The sequence below is a fragment of the Meriones unguiculatus genome, chromosome 15 (assembly GCF_030254825.1).
Source record: "Meriones unguiculatus strain TT.TT164.6M chromosome 15, Bangor_MerUng_6.1, whole genome shotgun sequence".
Taxonomy (NCBI): domain Eukaryota; kingdom Metazoa; phylum Chordata; class Mammalia; order Rodentia; family Muridae; genus Meriones; species Meriones unguiculatus.
Genome location: NC_083362.1, coordinates 52519434 through 52540109, shown reverse-complemented (window position 1 = coordinate 52540109; position 20676 = coordinate 52519434). Strand labels below are relative to the sequence as shown.

General features: G+C 45.0%; 1 protein-coding gene across 1 annotated transcript; it reads left to right on the top strand.

The window, feature by feature from the left end:
* The first annotated feature begins 1494 nt into the window (after window positions 1-1494).
* Idh1 (isocitrate dehydrogenase (NADP(+)) 1) lies at window positions 1495-20552 on the top strand. The gene is made up of 9 exons (XM_060368495.1): window positions 1495-1635; window positions 3821-3958; window positions 7424-7715; window positions 10663-10768; window positions 13098-13275; window positions 14014-14165; window positions 17774-17914; window positions 18547-18709; window positions 20377-20552. Exons 2-9 carry the CDS (start codon window positions 3837-3839, stop codon window positions 20465-20467), a joined length of 1245 nt encoding a protein of 414 aa, XP_060224478.1. The 5' UTR covers window positions 1495-1635; window positions 3821-3836; the 3' UTR covers window positions 20468-20552.
* The last annotated feature ends 124 nt before the right edge of the window (window positions 20553-20676 follow it).

The window sequence follows — 20676 nt, the reverse complement described above, 5'->3', positions numbered from 1 at the left end:
GATGATTTGTCATTTTTTTCCTAAGCTTATTACATTATGATTGTATAAGAGCTTCAGTATGAGAGTATGACTGGTTCTACCCACACATTTATCTGTGTGTAGGGTGTTGTTTATTCTTCATCTTGAAATGGAGCTCATTAGGTCGACAAGGCTAGCCTGGATCCTGTGGCCGTTCTCCTGCTTCTGCCCTCTGAGTGCAGGGGATACGAATATGCACCGCAGCACCTGGTTTATTTGGTGATATCTTGATGTAATTCAACGCCAGGCACCTACAAATATTCTCTTCAGTGATCTATCAGTTCGAGCACTGTAGGCCTCAGAAACACGGTTTCAGATGGTGACCTACCCACAAGTGCCATATTTCCTAAGACACTGAGGTGTCTTAGAGACAGACCTTCAGCCCACGCCTAGTACATATTTAGAACTTGATGGAAGATGCTTCTGTTTAAATTCACCTTGGTTCTGTATAGAGATCCTATGCATTCGTTTTACCTTTTCTATCCTTCATAATCAATAGTTATTGTGTTACAGTCTATGTTTCTTTAATTCATTCTAGAATACTTTCTAGAAGAAGCATGGAGATGAATTCTTACTGGTAGTAATAAACAATATGACCTAATGCGGTAGGAAGTCACATTCACAATCTCTCGCGATTCAGGGTATGAAATTAGAGGTGAAGTTATAAACTCACACAGAACAGCAGACACCATGGGTGTTGTTTCTTTTCCACCTGGGAAAAATACTAGCGCTTTCTAGCGTCCAAAATGCATCCTGCTATCTGCCCTGTATATCCTTACAATACAGTGCTGTATTTATTATTATTATTATTGTGACTATTATTATTATTATTATTTTAATTTTTGTTCAAGACAGGGGTTCTTTGTGTAGCCTTGGCTGTCCTTGTATCGTGTATCACTAGTGCAGATTCATCGGAACCTAGAAAATAGACTTCATTGACCTCCATGGCAAATGGAGAGTGGGGCTTATTTCTGAGTAGTAGCCGTTGGGTAGACAGATCCTTGGTAGTGGAGGGAATTATTGAGGCGGTACGGTGGCCTATTCAGCCTTTGCGTCCTTAGCGGCATCTATAATTGCCCCCCCCCACACCTTTGAAACCCCCAAAGACACATTCTTCAAAAGGCACACCCTAGCCTAAAATGCAACGGGAAACACCAGGAAGGGGCCCTGCTAAAAATCCTGTCTGGAGAGCGCTCCCTGTCTTGTGCATTTACTGAGAACCAGGACACTCAGGCCGGGATTCCTAGATGGCGACGGAGCCCAGAAACACCGGCCTCAGGGCGCCCGGTAGCCTGCCGGCAGGTGGCACCCTCGCTCCTCGGCCACAGGGTGTTCCCGAGGAATCCCGGCGGCGTGGCAGCCCCATCCCCCACCGGGAACACCCGGGACGCCGCCTCCGGGACTCGATCTCCCTCCACCGCCCCGCCCACCCCAGAGAGTCCGCGCGGGGCGAATGGCGTCTCCGAGGGGGCGGGGCTACGGGAGGTGGGCTGAGGGGGTGGGGCCTGGGAGGAGACAAAGCCGGGAAGTTAAAAATCCTTGACCCTGCCTCCGGGCGTCGGTGCGAAGGTTGTGGTGGATGCTGAGCTAGCCGGGGCCGGGTCGGGGTGTGAGCCGGTGAGTAGCGGAGGCGCCTCGGGCTGCAGGCCGGCGCTCCTTCCCTCTCCCTACAGGTGCCCCCGGGCTCCGGGCGACAGCCGCCGCCCCTCACTGTTAGACTATTCCAAAGAGAGCTGGAGCGAGAGCAAAGCAAGGAAACGCAGGTCTTGGCTGGGCAGAGATGAACTCAGCGGCCAGGCCCTGGGGCAGCCGGGGACACTTGCAGAGTTTGGGCTTAGGGAAGGAAAGTGGGGTTAGCGGGATGAGGCTTGCCTTCCGGAAGGGTTCCCCCCGAGGGTGGGATGGTGAGATTTGGGCGGCGAGGACATCGCCAACAGTGACAAGTGGCAGGTCTGCACGGGCGGAGGAGAATTCAGCCCTTGAGGGTTGGGTGTGAGAGAAAGCAAACAATGCGACCGCGGGGAACTGGTTGCAGAAAGGGTGGAAACTGGGAGTTTGGGGGTGTACGGAGCACTCCGTCAAGGTTCGGGGCTGGGACCTGCCTTGGAGGTCGGAGAAGCATTTAGTGAGAGCGTACTTGAGGGAGGGGGTGAAGGTAGGCGGGCCTCCGGCTTCAATCTGGAATGTTTGCTTAGCCACTTGAGGGCGCCCTGGGGATTGGAAAAAGACCCCCTTTCACCTTCTCCTTTCCCTGCTCCTGCTGGGTTCTGGAGAAGGACTTGTGCAGCCAGCTGGGTGCACCTGGTATTAAAGGGCTTGGCACTACCGAGAGACCGGGCAGGCGTGAGGATATGGAAGGAGGAACCGAGTAGGCTTCAGTTGCAGGCCTTGCACAAGACGCACAGGGATATCTCCTGGTTCGCAGTGTCACCCGAGGTCGAGCAAACCAGACTCACCCTCCGCCGCCGTGTGCGAGTGAGCGTACACGCGCACCGATATTTGTACTCTCTAGTTAGAAGGTTTCTGTACAAATGAACTGCCCTTTGCCCCTCCAGATACACTCAAGCGCTGTACTTTAAACCAGATAAACTGGGCTGTCAGGCTAGTATTAAAACCAAATAAATCCTCCTGGCAGGGGTATTTGTGTGGTAAGACTTTCTATTCCGGGTTTTGCTTTGTAAATTGAAACTACAGTTGTTTGAGTCAGCAAAATCAGGGGGACTTGTTATAACTAAGTCCCTTCACCATCAAGGAGGGACTTAGTGATTCTGCCCTCCAACCTGATTTCCTTCACGTGTCTACATCGTACAGTAGTTAATTGGGCGTGGATGCAAGTGTAGATACTGCAAGAGAGGGAAGCAGGAATTTTCCAGCCATATACTGCAACGGTTTTCTTAGTGTTTCCCCCCATGTTTTGCAACTTGAACTTGGCTGGGGGGAAATGACTCAAGATAGAAGCTACTTTAGTGTGTTTGTTTTCTGGAATTGCACAGACCTGTCGGATTGGGCTCCAGCTGCCATCAGACCATGTAAATGAGCTGGTAGCTGTTGGGCTTGAATCACACTTTAATTCAAAAATTGGATTTGGGCAGAATCAGAAAATGTGAGACCCAAGGATGTAGGGAATCCAGGGGAACCTCAATCCCACAAATCCCATGGAAACCAAATCCAAAAGAAGTGCAATAACAGCGGCAATATAGCTTCACTTCCTCAGTTAACTGGTGCTAAAAAATCAGTAGATAAATGGAGGGAAATCTGACATATGTCACTGATACATTCTGAGATATAGGAAGGTCATGGCAGAGTACCTATTCACCAAGAAGGAAATAACAAACCAAAAGAAAAATTGCAGACATTCCAGGCATTGTGATCTTTTATTAGCTGTATTTGCCACTGCAGAAAAATAGCCTAGTCATGACTGTTGTGTAATGCTGTGTAGGAACGTGGCCATGAAAACGTGGTATTGAGACCAAGATAAGTTTGCTGTCTCTTAGCATGGTGCTGGTGACATGGAATTAATTATGGGCTGTATGGTCTGCCATCAGTTAATCTTTAACTTGTATCTGATGGGTAGTATTGGTTCACCCAGACTAGTTGGTTGGTTTCTTCTAATTGATTTCCAGAAACTTCTTCTCCTGTAAAATGGTGTCTTACACAGAGAAGTTCTCAGTTGTGCTGGTAAATGTAACTGTGACTATTTATATAACTGTGCTATTATAAACTGTTCTTTTTTTTAATAATCACCAACTCATTGATACTTCTTTTCTACTTTACAATATAACAGAGCCTTTTTTTTTTTTAGGGTTATTGAAGTAAAAATGTCCAGAAAAATCCATGGCGGTTCTGTGGTGGAGATGCAAGGAGATGAAATGACGAGAATCATTTGGGAACTGATTAAAGAAAAACTCATCCTTCCCTATGTAGAACTGGATTTGCATAGGTAAATGAATTGATCTTCCACGTAGCTAGCAAACTCAGAAACATAATTAAGTTATTCCAAAATCTACCTGACATTTTTTTTTACATATAAAATACCTGTGTTTTGTGATTAAAGCTTTAAGTTTTATTTTGTTTGTTTTCCTTTTTGTTTTCTTTGAGACATAGAGATTTGCTACATATCCCAGATTGGCTTTGAACTCACAGAAGTCCTCCTGCCTAAGCTAGCCCAAGTGTGTGTGTATATGTGTGTGTGCGAGTGGACACACATGTGTACATTCCACAGCATGCATGTGGAGGTCAGGAAAACTTATGCAGGTGGATTCTCTCTTCCACCATGTAGACTCCAAAGACTGTCAGGCTTAGGAGCAAGAACCTTTATCTACAGAGCATCGCTTGCCAGCTCTCAGGGAATCTTCTATTTCAACATACTGTTAGAAACAGTCAGTTTTGTCCTTTCCAGCTGGCTCATCTGTCCGCCTACTGAGTCAGTGGGTGGGGCTTTATGTTTCATTCTGCATTTTCTGTCCTATTCATGTGGTTACCAGAACACCCACCTTCCAGAGTTGGTTCCCTAAGTTCTTTGTGTCCCTTCGCCCTGTGTCTGCTGTGTTTACAGACACATTAGGAAGTATGTTATTTATTCTCTCCTTCTTTCCTGATGTGTTTTTCTCCTCTTTGTCTTTTGTTGCTGTTGTTATTTGTTTCTTTGTTTTTGTTTTTTGGTACAGGGTTTCTCTGTGTAGCCCTGGCTGTCCTGGAACTAGCTCTGTAGACCAGGTTAGCCTCGAACTCAGAGATCCACCTGCCTCTGCCGCTAAGCCAAGTGCTGATAGTAAAGGCATGAGCCACCAACCTGGACTATTTGCCCTTGGTGTTTTTCATAAGCTTGCTCTTTGCCCCTTTGCACATATGAAAGTACATAGAGACAATCTTTTAAAAGGGTGAAGTGGTCAAAGACTGGCATGGTATAATGTTGAGCAATATATATAAATGATTGATGTCTATCTTTGCCTTGTCCCAGAACCACTCTGTTCCCATCCTGTGGCTTAGCTGGGTACAAGTTATTTATTTAGTTTAAGTTATCTCAGTAGCTACCTTTTGATTGTGTAAACCTAAGTTGCTGGTACTGTCTATATTGTAACGAAAATAAGACCCCTAATCATAGAGAAAAGGAAATGAGGGAGGGAGGAGAGAGAGAGAGAGAGAGAGAGAGAGCAATTCCAAGTGAGTTAAGAAACATTTTAGACACTTTCTCATTCAGAACTTTGCATGGCGATAGGTAACCTACCCCTGCCCCATGGGAGGGGTGGGGCATGTTTCCAGAATTTTTAGTTTAGGTGTCTGAGTATTGGGCTACATGCATGCAGTGTGCATGTATGCATACCGGTGCCTGCAGAGGCAGGAAAAGCGTGTCAGATTGCCTGAAGTGGAGTTACAGTGGTTGTGAGCCAGCACTCGGGTGCTGCCACCAAACCAACTCTCGTCCTTCCTTTCTCTGTGGGTGTATGTGTTGGGAGGATGGGTACATGCATGTGTGCACACAGCTGCATATATGGGATAGAGGACAACCTTAGCTATCTCTTCAAGTAAACTGAGCTGGCCAGCCAGCAAGTCCCAGGGATCCTCCCTTCTCAGGGAGAACAGATGCATAATCATGTCTGCCTTGTTAATGTCCTTTTTTTGTCTTTGAAGGTGGGTTCTGGGGCTTGAACCCAGATCCTCATGCTTGCAAGACAAGCACTTTAGTGACTGAACTGTCTCCCCAGCCTGCACAGGCATGCTGAAGAGTCCTTGTGGCTCACGCCAGTAATCCCAGCTCTTATAAGGTTGAGGCAAAAGGGCTGCTGTGAGTTCCACGCTAGCCTACCAGTTCCTCAGTTGTTATGGTCACTTGGGTATTATGGTGGGGAAGGGGAGTGGGGTAGTTAGGGTTTTTTGTTTTTCATTTTTATAAATAGAGGTTACACAGAGATCTCGGCCTTTACTTTCTCCTGGAAATATTAAAACAAGTGTATGGCTGTGTTACATGTATATGAATTATCTACAGCCAAGGCAGGAAATATATTTGTTTGGAAATACACAAAGTGACTCTCTGTGTTTGCACCAGCAGTTGGGTAGCTGGAGAAAGGGAGATGCAAACACTGAAAAGAGAAAGGCAGCTTACTTAGCTGGTTTTGAGAGCTGAACTTTTCTGCAAGGCCGTGGAAAACAAAATAAATCACTTAAAGATTTTGTTTGGGTTTTTTTTTTTTGGGGGGGGGGTTGTTTGGTTGGTTTGGTTTGGTTTTTGTTTTGGCTTTTCTTCAAAACAGGGTTTTTCTGTGTATCCCTGGCTATACTGGAACTTGGTCTATAGATCAGGCTGACCTCAAACTCAAGAGATCCCCCTGTCACTACCTCCCAAGATTAAAGGCCTGTGCGCTCCATCATGTCCCAGCATTTTTTTTTTCCTTTGAGACAGGGTTTCTTTGTGTAGCCTTGGCTGTCCTGGACTCACTTTGTAGACCAGACTGGCCTCAAACGCACAGAGATCCACTTGCCTCTGCCTCCCCCAGTGCTAGGATTACTGGCGTGTGCCACCGTGTCCCGGCTTGTATTACTTTCAATAAACCATTACATACTTAAGCTTTACAGTTGTTTTCTGTGCTCCATGGACAGGCAGCATTTATTCCTCTATGAATGGTCTGCACTGTGGGAGCTGGTGCTAAATACAGTTGGTTGGTGGATCCCATTGCTTATCCAATAAACTACAGGCTTGTTTCCAGAACAAAGACTTACCCAAGAAGTAGGGGAAGGGTCACCTTATGACTAACTGGCTTTGACAAAAGACTCCTTAGCTCTTTTGGCACCGATCAAGAGCTAACCTTCCCACCGCTTCAGTGCCAAAAATACAAAACAGTCCTTTCATCCCTTCTCCACCTCTTTATTTATATAGTATAAAACTTACTATGGGAAAATAAGCTTGTACTTGGCTTTAATTTGTGTGGAGAGAAACCAGGCTAAAGGGCTGCCTGTGTGCTGTTGCCGCCTTCAAATGGTAAAAAGCAGGAAGGAGGCAGTTTAGCAGAGTGCATTGGTTTTGACTTTGTTTTCTGCCTTTCAGGGAGGCAGAGCCCAGGCTTCCAGCGTACTGCACACCTCTCTTTAGTTTTTTTTTGAGACAGGGTTTCACTGTGTAGCCTTTGCTGTCCTGGACTCACTTTGTAGACCAGGCTAACTTCCATCCAGCTCACATCGATCTGCCTGCCTCTGCCTCCCTGAGTGCCGGGAGTGAAGGCATGCATGCCACTGAGCCTGGCTCACTTCTCTTTTCATAGGCAGGCACCCACCTTTTGTTTAGGGTGTAATGACACTAAATCTTGACATGCTTAGATGTGTTTGGAGTCTTTGCTTGGCCCAGTAAGCTCTGCATTGCAGTCTTATCAGTTTGTCTACACCGTCTTGTTGACCTCTCTCCCTCTCCAAGTTATGACTTAGGCATAGAGAATCGGGACGCCACCAATGACCAGGTCACCAAGGACGCTGCAGAGGCTATAAAGAAATACAATGTTGGTGTCAAGTGTGCTACTATCACCCCCGATGAGAAGAGGGTTGAGGAGTTCAAGTTGAAACAAATGTGGAAATCACCGAATGGCACCATCCGAAACATTCTGGGTGGCACTGTCTTCAGGGAAGCTATTATCTGCAAAAATATCCCCCGGCTGGTGACAGGCTGGGTAAAACCCATCATCATTGGTCGTCATGCTTATGGGGACCAAGTAAGTCATTTGAGCATAATTTGATTTTTCATGTTTATTTTTCATGGTTCTTTAGCTCCAGTTTCTATGTTTTGTTCTTTAGGTATCTATGCCCCTAAGAGAGGTCCAACATATATTGTGCATAAACTGTATATTTACATGTTCAGGAAAGGATAAAAATACAGATAAACTTTCAAATTAACACCCATCTTAACACATTTTTCCCCCAGACATATCTTATCCTTTTGATGAGTTATTCTATATGATACTGCAGTTTTGGCTAAGACATGGGCTCAGATCTGTAGTTTTCATTGCTGGCAGCACAGTGGGATCCTTTAATGAGATTTGCTATTGGTGGTGATGATGATGGTTTCATTGTGTTGCTGCTTTGGTTTGTTTTGAGTTTTTGCTTGCTTGTTTGTGTTTGTTTCTAATAGTTGAGTGCCATCCTTGAGCAGTTGAAATTTGAATTTTGTGAGGATCAGTGTTTTTAAAAACTCCAGCTGATTCTACTATGCAGCTATGTTAAGAACTACCAAGCATTATGTCAAAACGGATCCCTTCGTAGATACAGTGAGAGTTACCCAGGAGCTGCAATCAGTCTTGTTATTTTATTTATTACAATTTGTTCACTTTGTATCCCAGCTGTAGCCCCCTCCCTTGTCCCCTCCCAGTCCTGCCCTCCCTCCCTCTTCTCCTCCCATGCCCCTTCTCCAGTCCACTGATAGGGGAGGTCTTCCTCATCTCCTCCCATGCCCCTTCTCCAGTCCACTGATAGGGGAAGGGAGGTATTCCTCATCTTCCATCTGACCCTAGCCTATCAGGTCTCATCAGATTGGCTGCATTGTCTTCCTCTGTGGCCTGGTAAGGCTGCTCCCCACTCAGGGAGAGATGATCAAAGAGCCAGCGACTGAGTTCATGTGAGAGACAGCCCCTGTTCCCTTTACTAAGGAGCCCATTTGAGACTGAGCTGCCACAGGCTACCTCTATGGGTAGCAGGGGGTCTAGGTTATCTCCATGAATAGTCCTTGGTTGGAGTATCAGTCTCAGAAAAGACTCCTGTGCCCAGATTTTTTGGTTCTGTTGCTCTCCTTGTGGAGCTCATGTCCCTTCCAGGTCTTTCTATCTCCCCTTCTTTCATAAAATTCCTTGTACTCTACCTCAAGATCCAGCTATACCACTCCTAGGCATATATCAAAAATACGTTCAAATGTACAACAAGAACATTTGCTCAACCATGTTCATAGCAGCTTTATTCCTAATAGCCAGAACCTGGAAACAACCAGATGTCCCTCAACTGAGGAATGGATAGAGAAATTGTGGTACATTTACACAGTGGAATACTACTCAGCAATTAAAAACAAGAAAATCATGAAATTTGCAGGTAAATGGTAGGAACTAGAAAAGATCATCCTGAGTGAGGTATCCCAGAAGCAGAAAGACACACATGGTATATACTCACTTATAAGTGGATATTAGACATATAAGATAATCATACTAAAATCTGTACACCTAAAGAAGCTAAGCAAGAAGGAGGACCCTGGGTAAGATGCACAATCCTCATTCAGAAAGGCAAACGGGATGGACATCGGAAGACGGTAAAAACAAGGACCAAGTCAGGAGCCTATCGCAGAGAGCCTCTGAAAGACTTTTTACACAGCAGGGTATCAAAGCAGATGCTGAGACTCATAGCCAGACTTTGGGCAGAAACTCGTAATGTCTACAACTAGAGGCTTCTATGGAGTCAGTCAACCCTGAAAACCGTGGCCACAGCAGATGTCTCTATGTTGCTGGGACAGAGTCACGGGCTTTGTCCTTGACATGACGTGTGGCTTTTGTTTCACACTGTGGTTCATGGTATCTTCATCCTGGCCAGCCCTTCACAGGTGTGTCCCAGATCCCTAAGCAAGGGACTCTAAATGACCGAAGTACAGATTCCCTAATCATTAACCCTGTCCTAGTTAGCATACTGCCTATTCAGTATTTTTTTGTTTTGTCCTTTTTGTTGCTTAATTTTTATGCTATCAGTCTTTTGAAGAATAGATTATCCTTTTTTTTTTTTTTAATTTTTTTAAAAATATCATGTTGACTCACTGTTTAACATTCATGGATCCGCACAAAGTATTTTAGGGCACATCAGTGCCTCAATTACCATAGCAAAGTACTTTCTATGACAGAAGTGTTTAATCTTTTCTGTTATCTGACTGCTCTTTTTCACCCGTTGTGGTCAGTTAGGATTACTGTAAAGCAGCAGGTGTGACTGGCACCCACAGGTGCCTGACTCTAAGCCACTGGATAAAACAGATCACTGTAAAAGGTCCCATGCAGCAGTGTGTAAGATCACCTGAGAAAGGAGTCCCAAGAAGGAATTGTCTAGATTAGGTTGGCCTGTGGGCTTGTGGTCTGTGAGGGATGTTTTTAACCCAGTTAGTTTAAGTGGGAAGGTCCTCCCTGAACACGGATGGCACTACTCCCCAGCCTGGGCCTGAACGAAAGAGAGAGCAAGCTGAGTGTAAGCGGGCCTGCCTTCATGGCTCTCCATTCCTGACTGTGGCTGTGATGTGGCCAGCTCCCTCAGCTTCTGCAGCTGTGACTTCCCCACTAAGGTGGACTGTCACCTGGAACTGAGCTGAAAGGAACACTTTCTCCCCCAAATTGCTTTAGTCAGGGTATTGTATCACACAGCAATAGAGACAAAGCTAAGGCAGAACTTTGTTGTTCTCCACTCATTGAATTGATGCTCATAAGAACTATATATATGGTAGGCTCCTGATGAACATTAACGGATCTTCTTCAGGCACTAGTATTATCAACTAGTAGGCCTTCCTAGTAGTGGACCCCTCCTAGCCCTTTCTCTTAAAACCAAAGAACCTCAAGTTACACTGCTGGTGTTGGGTGCGATAATCTCTTTTTCCCCTGGCAGTTTCTGACGGAGTACTTTTCTTAACTCGTGTTTCTCTCTTCACAGTACAGAGCAACTGATTTTGTTGTTCCCGGGCCAGGAAAAGTAGAGATAACCTACACACCGAAAGATGGAGGTCAAAAGGTGACATATGTGGTGCATAACTTTGAAGGTATGTGCTGTCCCTCTCAGCTGCACTTCACGCTAGCAGATGTCTTGAGCGTCGTTGTTATCATTTTTAAACAACCTAGTTATGGCTGAGTGGTGGTGCACACCTATAATCTCAGCACCCAGGAGGCAGAGGCAGGCGGATCTCTTGAGTTCAAGGCCAACCTGGTCTCCAAAGTGAGTTCCAGGAGACCCAGGCCTACGCAAAGGAACCTTATCTCGCAAAATGAGAGAGGGGGAGGGAACCTAGTTACGCAGCTACCTAAAAGGCGACCCGAATGGGCACCATTTCTGAGGAACATCGCAGCCTGAAATAAGAAAGTGGCTAGTTCCACCTGTCCCCGTGGCACAGACAGCCACAAGGCCGTGAGCCTGGCTTCTCAGGTGAAAACGCAGAGACAAAGACACGGATGCATTTGTCTTAGAGGGACGAGTGTCAGCAATCTGTTGCTTGTGAACAGTGTAAATCAAGTGTTCACGACGCAGACCTCCTGTCCTGATATCTGTGTCTCTGATCTGTTAGACTTTCTATTTAGAATTGGTTTCATCGTTTGCCAAAATTTTTGTTTTGCCTTTTTGGGTATCTGCTGTGAGAGTGAAACATTTCCTTTTTGCCTTCTCCCCCCCCCTGCCCCCACCTAGTGTGCTGGAGGTACGGCTCCGTGCTGGAACATTTGCCTAACATGTGGGGTCTTGGGCCCCATCACAAGACAAAAATAGCTTTCTATGCACTTCAAGTCTCTTTTGGGAGCTGAAAGGAAGGGGATAAAAAAGGTGCACTAAGGGATAGAAGTGGTTTTTTTGGGTAAAGCACTTGCCATACAAATGTTAGGACCTGAGTTTGAATCACTAGAATCCACATAAAAGCTAAGCACAGTTGTAGGTCTGTAGTCCTGGTGCCCTAAAGAGATGAGATGAGGACAATTGACTCCCTGGCAGTTCACAGGCTATCTGACCTGGCACAAACAGTGGCTAGCAACTGGAGACCGAGCCTTAAACAAGGTGGAAAACAGACCAACGCCTGAGGTTGTCCTGACCTCCACACATTGCGGTATGCACAGACAGGAATGTGCGTGTGCGTACAATCACACATACATACACATCATGCACACATACACAAATTTACCTTAAAGGTTCAGTAGGGGAAACTCTGCCCCCAAATTTACCCAAACAGGAAACCAGGCCTCCATAGCCTTTGTTTTCCTTGCCTCCTCTCAGCATTAGTGGTTTAATAGAATCTAGTTCCGCGGGTTTTAGTGTTTTTCACATTCTCAGCCAAGTTAGCCTAGGGCCTTGGCATGGACTCAGGTTCTGACTTTCAGTAATAACAGAGTTCAGTTAATAAGAGTTGTGAAATCCCAGTGATTACACATACTGTGATTATTTACACCAATTATCCCCCAGGAAATTCGAAGATTTTTGCGCAGTAGTTAAAATGCAAACCTTTCTCGGTGACTGAGGATTACATATATTTAAGATGCATGTTGGGAACTGGAGAATATGGCTCACTGGGTAAAGCATGAACTGAAATCCTCAGATTCCACACAAGAAGCCAGACACAGAAGCAAATGTCTGTAGTCCCAGGGAGATGGGAAGCAGAGACAAGAGAATCTCACAAACTAGCTAACCTTGACTGCAGCAGTAAGCAATAAAGGAGGTCCAGCCTACAGCAACAGAAGACGGAGGCTGATGCCAGAAACTGTCTTCTGGTCTACGTGAGTGCTGTGATGAGCACGTGCGCACACACACACACACACACACACACGGGGACACACAACATATATGCACACAGTTTTAAAAAATAAAGTACATGTTGGAAATTGTTAGAATGTGTTTGGAAGAGTTCCAACTTACTTGCCCATTCTTGATTATATTTCTTGTTTCCAGCTGTAGATTTTGGTGTTTCAATATCTTCAAGATCTTTTGGGTTTTGAGACAGGATCTCACTGTGTAGCCCTCGTAGGCCTAGAATTCGCTCTGTAGACCAGGCTTGTTGACACAGAGCTCAGCCTGTCTCTTTTTCCCAAGTGCTAGGATTAAAGGCGGGTGCCTGTGCCTGTAGTTCTCAGAATCTTAAAAGACCGTACATTTTTTTCTTACTGCTGTTGCCCTTCTAGAATAACATTAGAATGTCCTTATCTAGAGCAAATGGTTTCCCTCTGTGCCTGTGCCATAAGCCTGTTCAGATTGGAAGTTCTGGAATTTCGCTTTCCTGACCCAGTCGGGGCTGCTGAGAAATTGGTTTTTAGATATTGTACATAGTTTCAGTCTTGCTACAAATGCCAGCACCCTTACCTTTCTCCTCTTTGTTCTTGGCGGTTTCCCTTCCACAGAAGGGGGTGGTGTTACCATGGGCATGTACAACGAGGACAAGTCAATCGAAGACTTTGCACACAGTTCCTTCCAAATGGCTCTGTCGAAGGGCTGGCCTTTGTACCTCAGCACCAAAAACACGATTCTGAAGAAGTACGACGGACGCTTCAAGGACATCTTTCAGGAGATCTATGACAAGTAACGACAGCTCTTTTATTCCTTTTCTGTTTCCAACTAAGCTGCCGGTGTAACCCCGGGACAAACTGAGTGAATGACATCATTACAGTTATCTTTTGGGCGGGGCAGGGTTGTTTAATGTTTGACTAAAGTAGCCAGTTTATGTTATAATGAACTGATGTTTCCAAAGTGTGACTTTCTGAGGGAGGCCCAGTTTATTTCTTCCTGAAGACCTTTGCTAGAATTGAAAGGTCTGCTTTAACCTGTCATTCGTCTTGGTATATAACAGTTTTCATCTCAGCCGCACATGAGGCATTCGTGTGTCAGTTCATAACGTGACGTAAATCCTCCCTGTCAGGGCAAGTGTTCAGGTAGGGTCTTTGAAATTAGATGACAGCCCTTTCCATTGAGATTCCTCTTCCTACTGCCCACCTGTTCTGAGCCTGGGCACTATTACATATTTAAGGTAAGATGATTTGCAGAACCTGATCATTATATTGAAAATGATAGGAAGTAAAGACGCACATGGCAGAATCTGTTTTTCTCACCTAAGTCTTAGACCTTCATTCATACGAGAGAGTGTTGTTGTTAGAGAGGGCCAGTTTGTGGGTTCAGCATCAGACTGTGATTGGATAGGAATCCAAGCACATTTTTGTCAGTCCCAAGTCTGTGCTGTAGCTACTAAAGCTAATGTTTCCGAATTGCTAATGGTCTCCCTGATAAAACTAATTCTGTTCTATTCTCGTTTGTTTGTTTTAGGCAATATAAACCCCAGTTTGAAGCTCAGAAGATCTGGTATGAGCACAGGCTCATTGATGACATGGTGGCCCAGGCTATGAAGTCAGAGGGAGGCTTCATCTGGGCCTGTAAAAACTACGATGGCGATGTGCAGTCAGACTCTGTTGCCCAAGGTAAGCGGCCAGAGGCCCCTGTAGACAAGCACATGGCTGCTGGCCGTGAGTTCGGTGGTGGAGGAAGGGAATTCCTTAGTCCTTCATTGACAGATGATGAGCTGTTAGGAAGCCCAAGGCACACTGAGGAGCTAGGGAAGCGAATCCAGCTCCTCCCGGGAAAGCAGCTTTCTTCACGGTCACGCAGGGAGTTTCTAAGTGATTTGACCTTCCTGGCTTCCGCCTTTTACCCCACCTGAAGTTTCAGAGCTCCCAGTGGATAGCTAGTGCCGTCAGTTTCCCTATCCTCATCTGTCATGACGAGACTATGAAGGGAAGCCAGATGGTACGCACCCTTTGATTCTAGCTTCAGATCAGTGTTCATAGTGAATGAGTTCAAGCATAGCCAGGAATACATAGAGAAGCACTGTCTCAAACTGACAAGAATGTAGAGAGGGCCAGGCATACATACATGCCTGTTATCCCAGCACTGGGGGAGGCAGGCGAATCTCTGTGGGTTTGAGGCCAGCCTGTCTACAAAGTCAGTCCAGGACAGCCAAGACTACACAGAGAAACCCTGTCTCGAAAAACCAAAAAAGTTTAAAAAAAAGTGTTGCGAGAAAATCCAAGAAAAAGCGAGTGATTCTAGCACCAAAGATGAGGTATCCAAGAGGTCATTCATCTGTCAGCAAGTCCTGCCAGCCTTGAAGGTTATTCTAATGCCCTATAAAACAAACATTTGGCCTTTAGCTTTAGCAAAGGAAGTGAGCAAGGCCGAATGCTGTTCACAGATATTCCAAGAACCCGGGGGGTGGTGCCAGGTTTTAGGGCCAAATAAATCCACAGACATTCCCTGACATTCTTCTGCACCAGATTGCTCTTGGGTTTCAAGTTCGCACAAGGGAGCTCAGTGACCTGGATCTCCCACGGATGGATGTTTGTGTTCCCTTCAACTATGTTGACTTTCCCCCAGGAGGTACTGCTTTTGCCTTTGTGAAAGCTGAGTATCTCTCTATGCTGGTTTGGAAGACAACTTCAGAATCAGAGAAATGGTTTACGCAAATTTCTGTCCCCTCCCCCATCTCTCGAAAACCTCAAATGTTTATGCCAAATGGACAGGGTAAGGGACAGTCCGTTGCGGTGACCCCATGGTAGATAAGGAGAACTTATCCTTGTCATCAGAGTTCTGGGAAAGGTGCACAGAGCCATTCTAAGACCTGGTACATGCTAGGCAAGTGTTGTACCGTGAGCTAAATCCCATCATTCTTTTCAAAAGTCCCGCCACCAAAGGAAGAATCTAGGGAATATTTCAATTTCTGAAGAGTGCTAAGCCCTGATAGCAGACCCAGCTAACACTGTGTTTGCCTAGAGTCTATAAATGGAGGGACCTCAGCGAGCCAAGCAGATTCCGAGGCAGCAGAGCTGCACTCCTTCTTCTTGAGAGATGTAGCTGCCATGTACTCAAAGCCTTTCCTTTACATCCTCAGCTTGACAGTGGCACCAGCCCGTGTCTCAAGAGCTAGGTCGGGTAGGTGCCATGAAACCATGGAATGGGAGAGAGTGCAGGTTGGACCCACGTGAGGTACGAAGCTCCTCACCAAACACTGCATCTGAAGCGTTGGCGCTACACAGGCACTGGAAAGAGCCACTGTCTCCACGCAGTGTCCTTCTTAAATGCTTTACGTCTGTTTGCCAGTTTCAGCATAAGGAGTTGCTCTTAAATTAATGTGAATAGATTTAGACTGGTGCTAAGCAGTGAGAGGAGGAATCTCATTTCCTCCTCCTTAGACCCGTTATTGCCAGATACTGAGCTCTGGGGATCTCGTCCTTGGTGCTTAGGTATCCCTCTTTACTCCTTGGTTCTCTTTTTACATCCTCACCATGAGATATGACAATAGGGAAGTTGGGTGGTTTTCAAGTTTAGTGTGAAGTTTCCCTGTTCTGTTGTAATCACTTACCAGGTGCATGAGATAACACCATAAGGAAGGGAGAGACTGATTTCACTCAAGTCAAGGATGACCTAAACAATATGGGCTGGTAAAATGGCTCCGCAGGCAAAGGCGTCTACCAAGCCTGGTGACTGGAGTTCAGGTCCCAGGGTCCACATGGTGGAAGAAGAGAAGTGACTCTCAGAGGCTCTCCTCTGACCTCTGTGTGTACATGTGCGTGCGTGCACACTCGCGGGGGCAGACAAACACCCCAAACAAACAAACAAACAAAAAAAAATGTAATAGGACCAAAAGGTAAAATAAAAGAATCTTCTTGGTATCAGACCAAAAAAAAAAAAAAAACATGTAGCCTGCTAATAACCTGTTATTATTATAAATTCGTTATCATCAGCTTCATTAGGTGGTCATGGGAGAATAAAGAGAATGAAGGAGGCGCTTTGCAGTCAAGTAAAGAATGCGTGAAAAGAAAAGGCAGTTGCATGGACTTAAAAGTTGGAATAAGGTTCTCTGAATAGGGAACTGCAGAAAAGAGTTGTATGTTCCAGGAAAAGTGCCACGGACTGGCCCAGTCAGGCTCCCTGCATCTGCAGCAAAATCAGAGGTTTGGATGTCAGGAAGGCACAGTTTCAGGCGAGTGACAGTCAGAGACCACACTGGAGAGAGTGATTCTGCTGTGACTGTACTAAAGTCAGGCTAATAGTTTTATAGTAATTACATAAGGAAACACCTTAAAGTTGGCATATTTCCCAGAACACTTAGATTTTTACCAAGAATAAAAAGTTTACATTTTAACTCAAAAATGTAGTCAAACATAAAGCAGTGCCCACAAGAAATCTTGGCCTGAGAACGTTTTGATCAAAGCAAACAGAGGAAAAGAAACCTCAAACTGCAGTTTCATTATTGCTAACCAATGAAGAGGAAAGTCAGGAGCTAAGTCAGATGCCTGCCAAAATCTTTCTCTGTATCAAAATCTAAATACACCTTAGTTAACCATCCTCCCATATGTCTTGTAAAAGATTTACAATCTTCCCTAGAAACAAGACGCTAAAGGGGGGCAAGCTCGAGCCAGCTGTACTTCTCATGCTATTTTTTCCTAAGAAGGAGCCCATTATTTTTTCACTATTCTTGTAATGCTTTCTAATACTAAATCTGATTCATTACTTATTTTTCTTTTACTCTATTCCTGCTAAAGCTTTTAGTAATCTATCAAAAATACTTTTTCTTGAATAGTTAGTTGTGCTGTACCAGGAATCATAGAGAAAAATCAAAAGGCTCATTCAATCCTTCATCTGAAAAAGCAGGATTTTCAGAGTACATCTTTTTGGCGTAGATGGCCAGGGGGAACATCCAGGGACTTCCAGGGAGCGGATTCCCGTAGGAAACGTGTCTCCTCGTCTTAGCAGCATAATTTTATGCTTATATAGCACATTTTTATGCTCACATAGACTCTGGAGTTAGTGTGGCAGGAAAGCAGCAGGCTTGCTTTTAATCTGCCTTTTCTTCCCGTCTCAGCAAAGGTGAGCGCATGAAGGCAATAGACAACTCACCAGCGCTGTTGCTTGTTAGGAAGTTCTGTTCTAAGGGATATAAGAATGTAACCACGTATCCACAGTCACGTAGACCCACAGCAACTCAGTGAAGTAAGTGCTTTGTTAATCCAACACGCTCTACCATTTACAGGTTATGGCTCCCTTGGCATGATGACCAGTGTGCTGGTTTGTCCGGATGGTAAGACGGTAGAAGCGGAGGCTGCCCATGGCACCGTCACACGTCACTACCGCATGTACCAGAAAGGACAGGAGACTTCAACCAACCCCATTGGTAAGATGGTATCTGCTTCACTGATTTCCAGCCAGAGAGCTCTTCAAGGCGATGCTTGAGGAACTGAGACACATGCCTTGCTAAAGAGACTCCTGTGCAAAATCATCGCCAGGTTGCTGCCTCATTAGTATTTGGAGTTGTGGATTGTTTTTAATTTGTCTCACTTTGTTTTATTTGGAGGGTGAGTGGTGAGACAAGGTCTCACTAAGTATCCAGGCTAGCCTAGAACTTTTATAAGTAGAACAGGCTAGCCTTGAACTTGTAGCAATCCTCCTGTCTCTGCTTCCCAAGTGCTGGGATTATGGGTGTGTGTCACCATGTTCAGCTCTTCAGAGCTATTTTAATGTCCTTTAAAATACATAAGTTCAATCTTCTATTTTGTTGGAGAATAGGCATTACAGAGAGGAGTGTTTTCAAAAGCATTTTCCTGTACCCCTGGAACAATAAAATCTCTCTAACAAGGCTTCAACTAACATACTTCCAACTGTCCTAAAACTAATCTCTAATTCATAGCACCTAACGATGCCCGTCACCCAACCAAAAACACACCCCATCTCTGGAAAGAAGTGAAATGCTTGGACTCCCCATGACAGAAGTGATCAAAATAGCAACTTCTTGTCTCCTTTCCTTAGCTTCCATTTTTGCCTGGTCCCGAGGCTTAGCCCACAGAGCAAAGCTTGATGACAATGCTGAGCTCAGTTTCTTTGCAAAGGCTTTGGAAGACGTCTGCGTTGAGACCATTGAGGCTGGCTTTATGACTAAGGACTTGGCTGCCTGCATTAAAGGCTTACCCAAGTAAGTGTGAGATACCTGCCCTCTGTGGTCAAATCAGCCCTCTCTGGAATTATGTGAGTTGTTCATTTTTTCTGGGGTCAGTATGCAATGCCTGTGTACTGTCTGGTAGAGGTGGAGAACCTGCTCAGCTCTGTGAGGTCTACAGTCGTCCTGTAGGCACTCGCTTTCACATTTGTCACTCACTGTGGCAAGAAAGTGATCACAGGTCATACAGAGGTGCACGGGTGTGGTGGCGTGCCAATCAAACTCCTGTATACAAAACTGCGCTCGAACTAGATTTGGTCTGCTGGCTGACCCCTAGTTTGCTGGCATCTGATCTAGTGGGTGGTTGTTAAAGTGAAAGCGTTCTAATTAATTTTAAAAAATGAGGCCGGAGTGGTAGCTCGGTGCTTAAGAGTAGCTACTGCTCTTGCGGAGAGTTGGGTTCCCAGCACCCAGGTTGGGTGGCTCACAACTGCCTGTAAGTGCAGCTCCAGGAGTTCCAACATAGGCACCTACACTGATGTGTGTGTAACATACACACACACAGACACACACATAACTTAAAAATAATAAAAGTAAATCTTTAGGGAGAGGATAGACAAGGAAGGGAAAGTGGAGACGAGAGTATTCTACCCTTTCGTTTTCTTTAACTTCCCAATGAGTAAACAGCCTAAGTATGAATATAAACAGTCCAGATGGCATAGTCCCTCCCTGAAGTACCACAACCAGTAATCCAGTGTCCCTGTGGTTATGGGATTTTCCTGAGGACCAGGGAGCCAGTGTCCTCACTAGCTCAGCTGTCAATCAGACATCTCATCCTGAGAAGTTCTAAAGTCATCCCTGAAACCACATACACACAAACAACAAAAGTGGACTCGTCAGGTTGTATTTGTATATTTGTGCCTGCATATATATATACATACATGCAACAATAATAATTGGGGAAGGAAACTATCAATTAGAGAGTTGGAGGGACATGGAAGGACCTGGGGTGAGGGGACTTGGGAGTGGCTGAAAGGAGGAAAGTGATATAATTGTATTTCAATTAAAATGTATAAAAACATTACAAATTTTCTTAAAAAGGAAAATTTACCAAAATATAAACTAATACCATATGCCCACCGGTATACCCTGTTACAGTAGGAATAGCCGGGGAAGGAGTGGACTCATTCACTACATGTTTCTTGACTTAAATCTCCAGCAAAGATACCTTTGAAACGTTCTTTCTAGTGTACTGGTTTTGTAACCTACTCTTTAGGCATTTATTAGTAAACTTTTCCCAGCCAGTTCATTGCCTTTTGTTTTTATTAAGACACAGATGAAAATAAGAGCATTAAAGCTGTTTGTTTGTAGGAAAGCATATGGCTATACCTTGAATGGGTTTTGTTATGTCTTAAGAATTTAAATTAAGAGGTGGGGTGGTCCCAATCACATTGGCATTAGCCTGAACTGAAGCTCCTGGTAGTTCAGAGCCACACGTGTGGCCTATGCAGCCTTCTGTGACTGTATACACACGAAGGGCCCCTACCCTGAGGCACTGACGTGTGGCTACCCTGAGCCCAGTCAGTCCCAGGGACCTGCCCTCAGATTTGTAGGTGTGAGTCGTATTGCTGGAATTTGTTTTTAATTACCTCCTACCATATCAGAAAAAAACTGAATTTCTTCTTCTTTTTTTCTTCCACCAGTGTACAACGTTCTGACTACTTGAATACATTTGAGTTCATGGACAAACTTGGAGAAAACTTGAAGGCCAAACTAGCTCAGGCCAAACTTTAAGGTCAAACCTGGGCTTAGGACAAGGACAAGTCTTTGTGGTAACTAGGTCCACAGGTTTACTTTTTTTTTTTTTTTTTTTTTTTTTTTTTAAATAACACTCAAGGATAAAAGCAAAAATTATTTTGTAATTTGTTTAGAAGACAAAGGTGAACTTTTCTATGCGTTTACAACCCTCTTCTTTTTCATACAGTTACTGCCACCTTCATGAC

What these genes read in the sequence shown, in the direction of transcription:
- Idh1 (XM_060368495.1), top strand. Translation starts at nt 3,837, where the DNA reads ATGTCCAGAAAAATCCATGGCGGTTCTGTGGTGGAGATGCAAGGAGAT. An exon ending in GTCATGCTTATGGGGACCAA is followed by an intron (nt 7,716 to 10,662) that starts GTAAGTCATTTG and finishes CTCTCTTCACAG; the next exon opens with TACAGAGCAACTGATTTTGT. An exon ending in GTCAGACTCTGTTGCCCAAG is followed by an intron (nt 14,166 to 17,773) that starts GTAAGCGGCCAG and finishes TACCATTTACAG; the next exon opens with GTTATGGCTCCCTTGGCATG.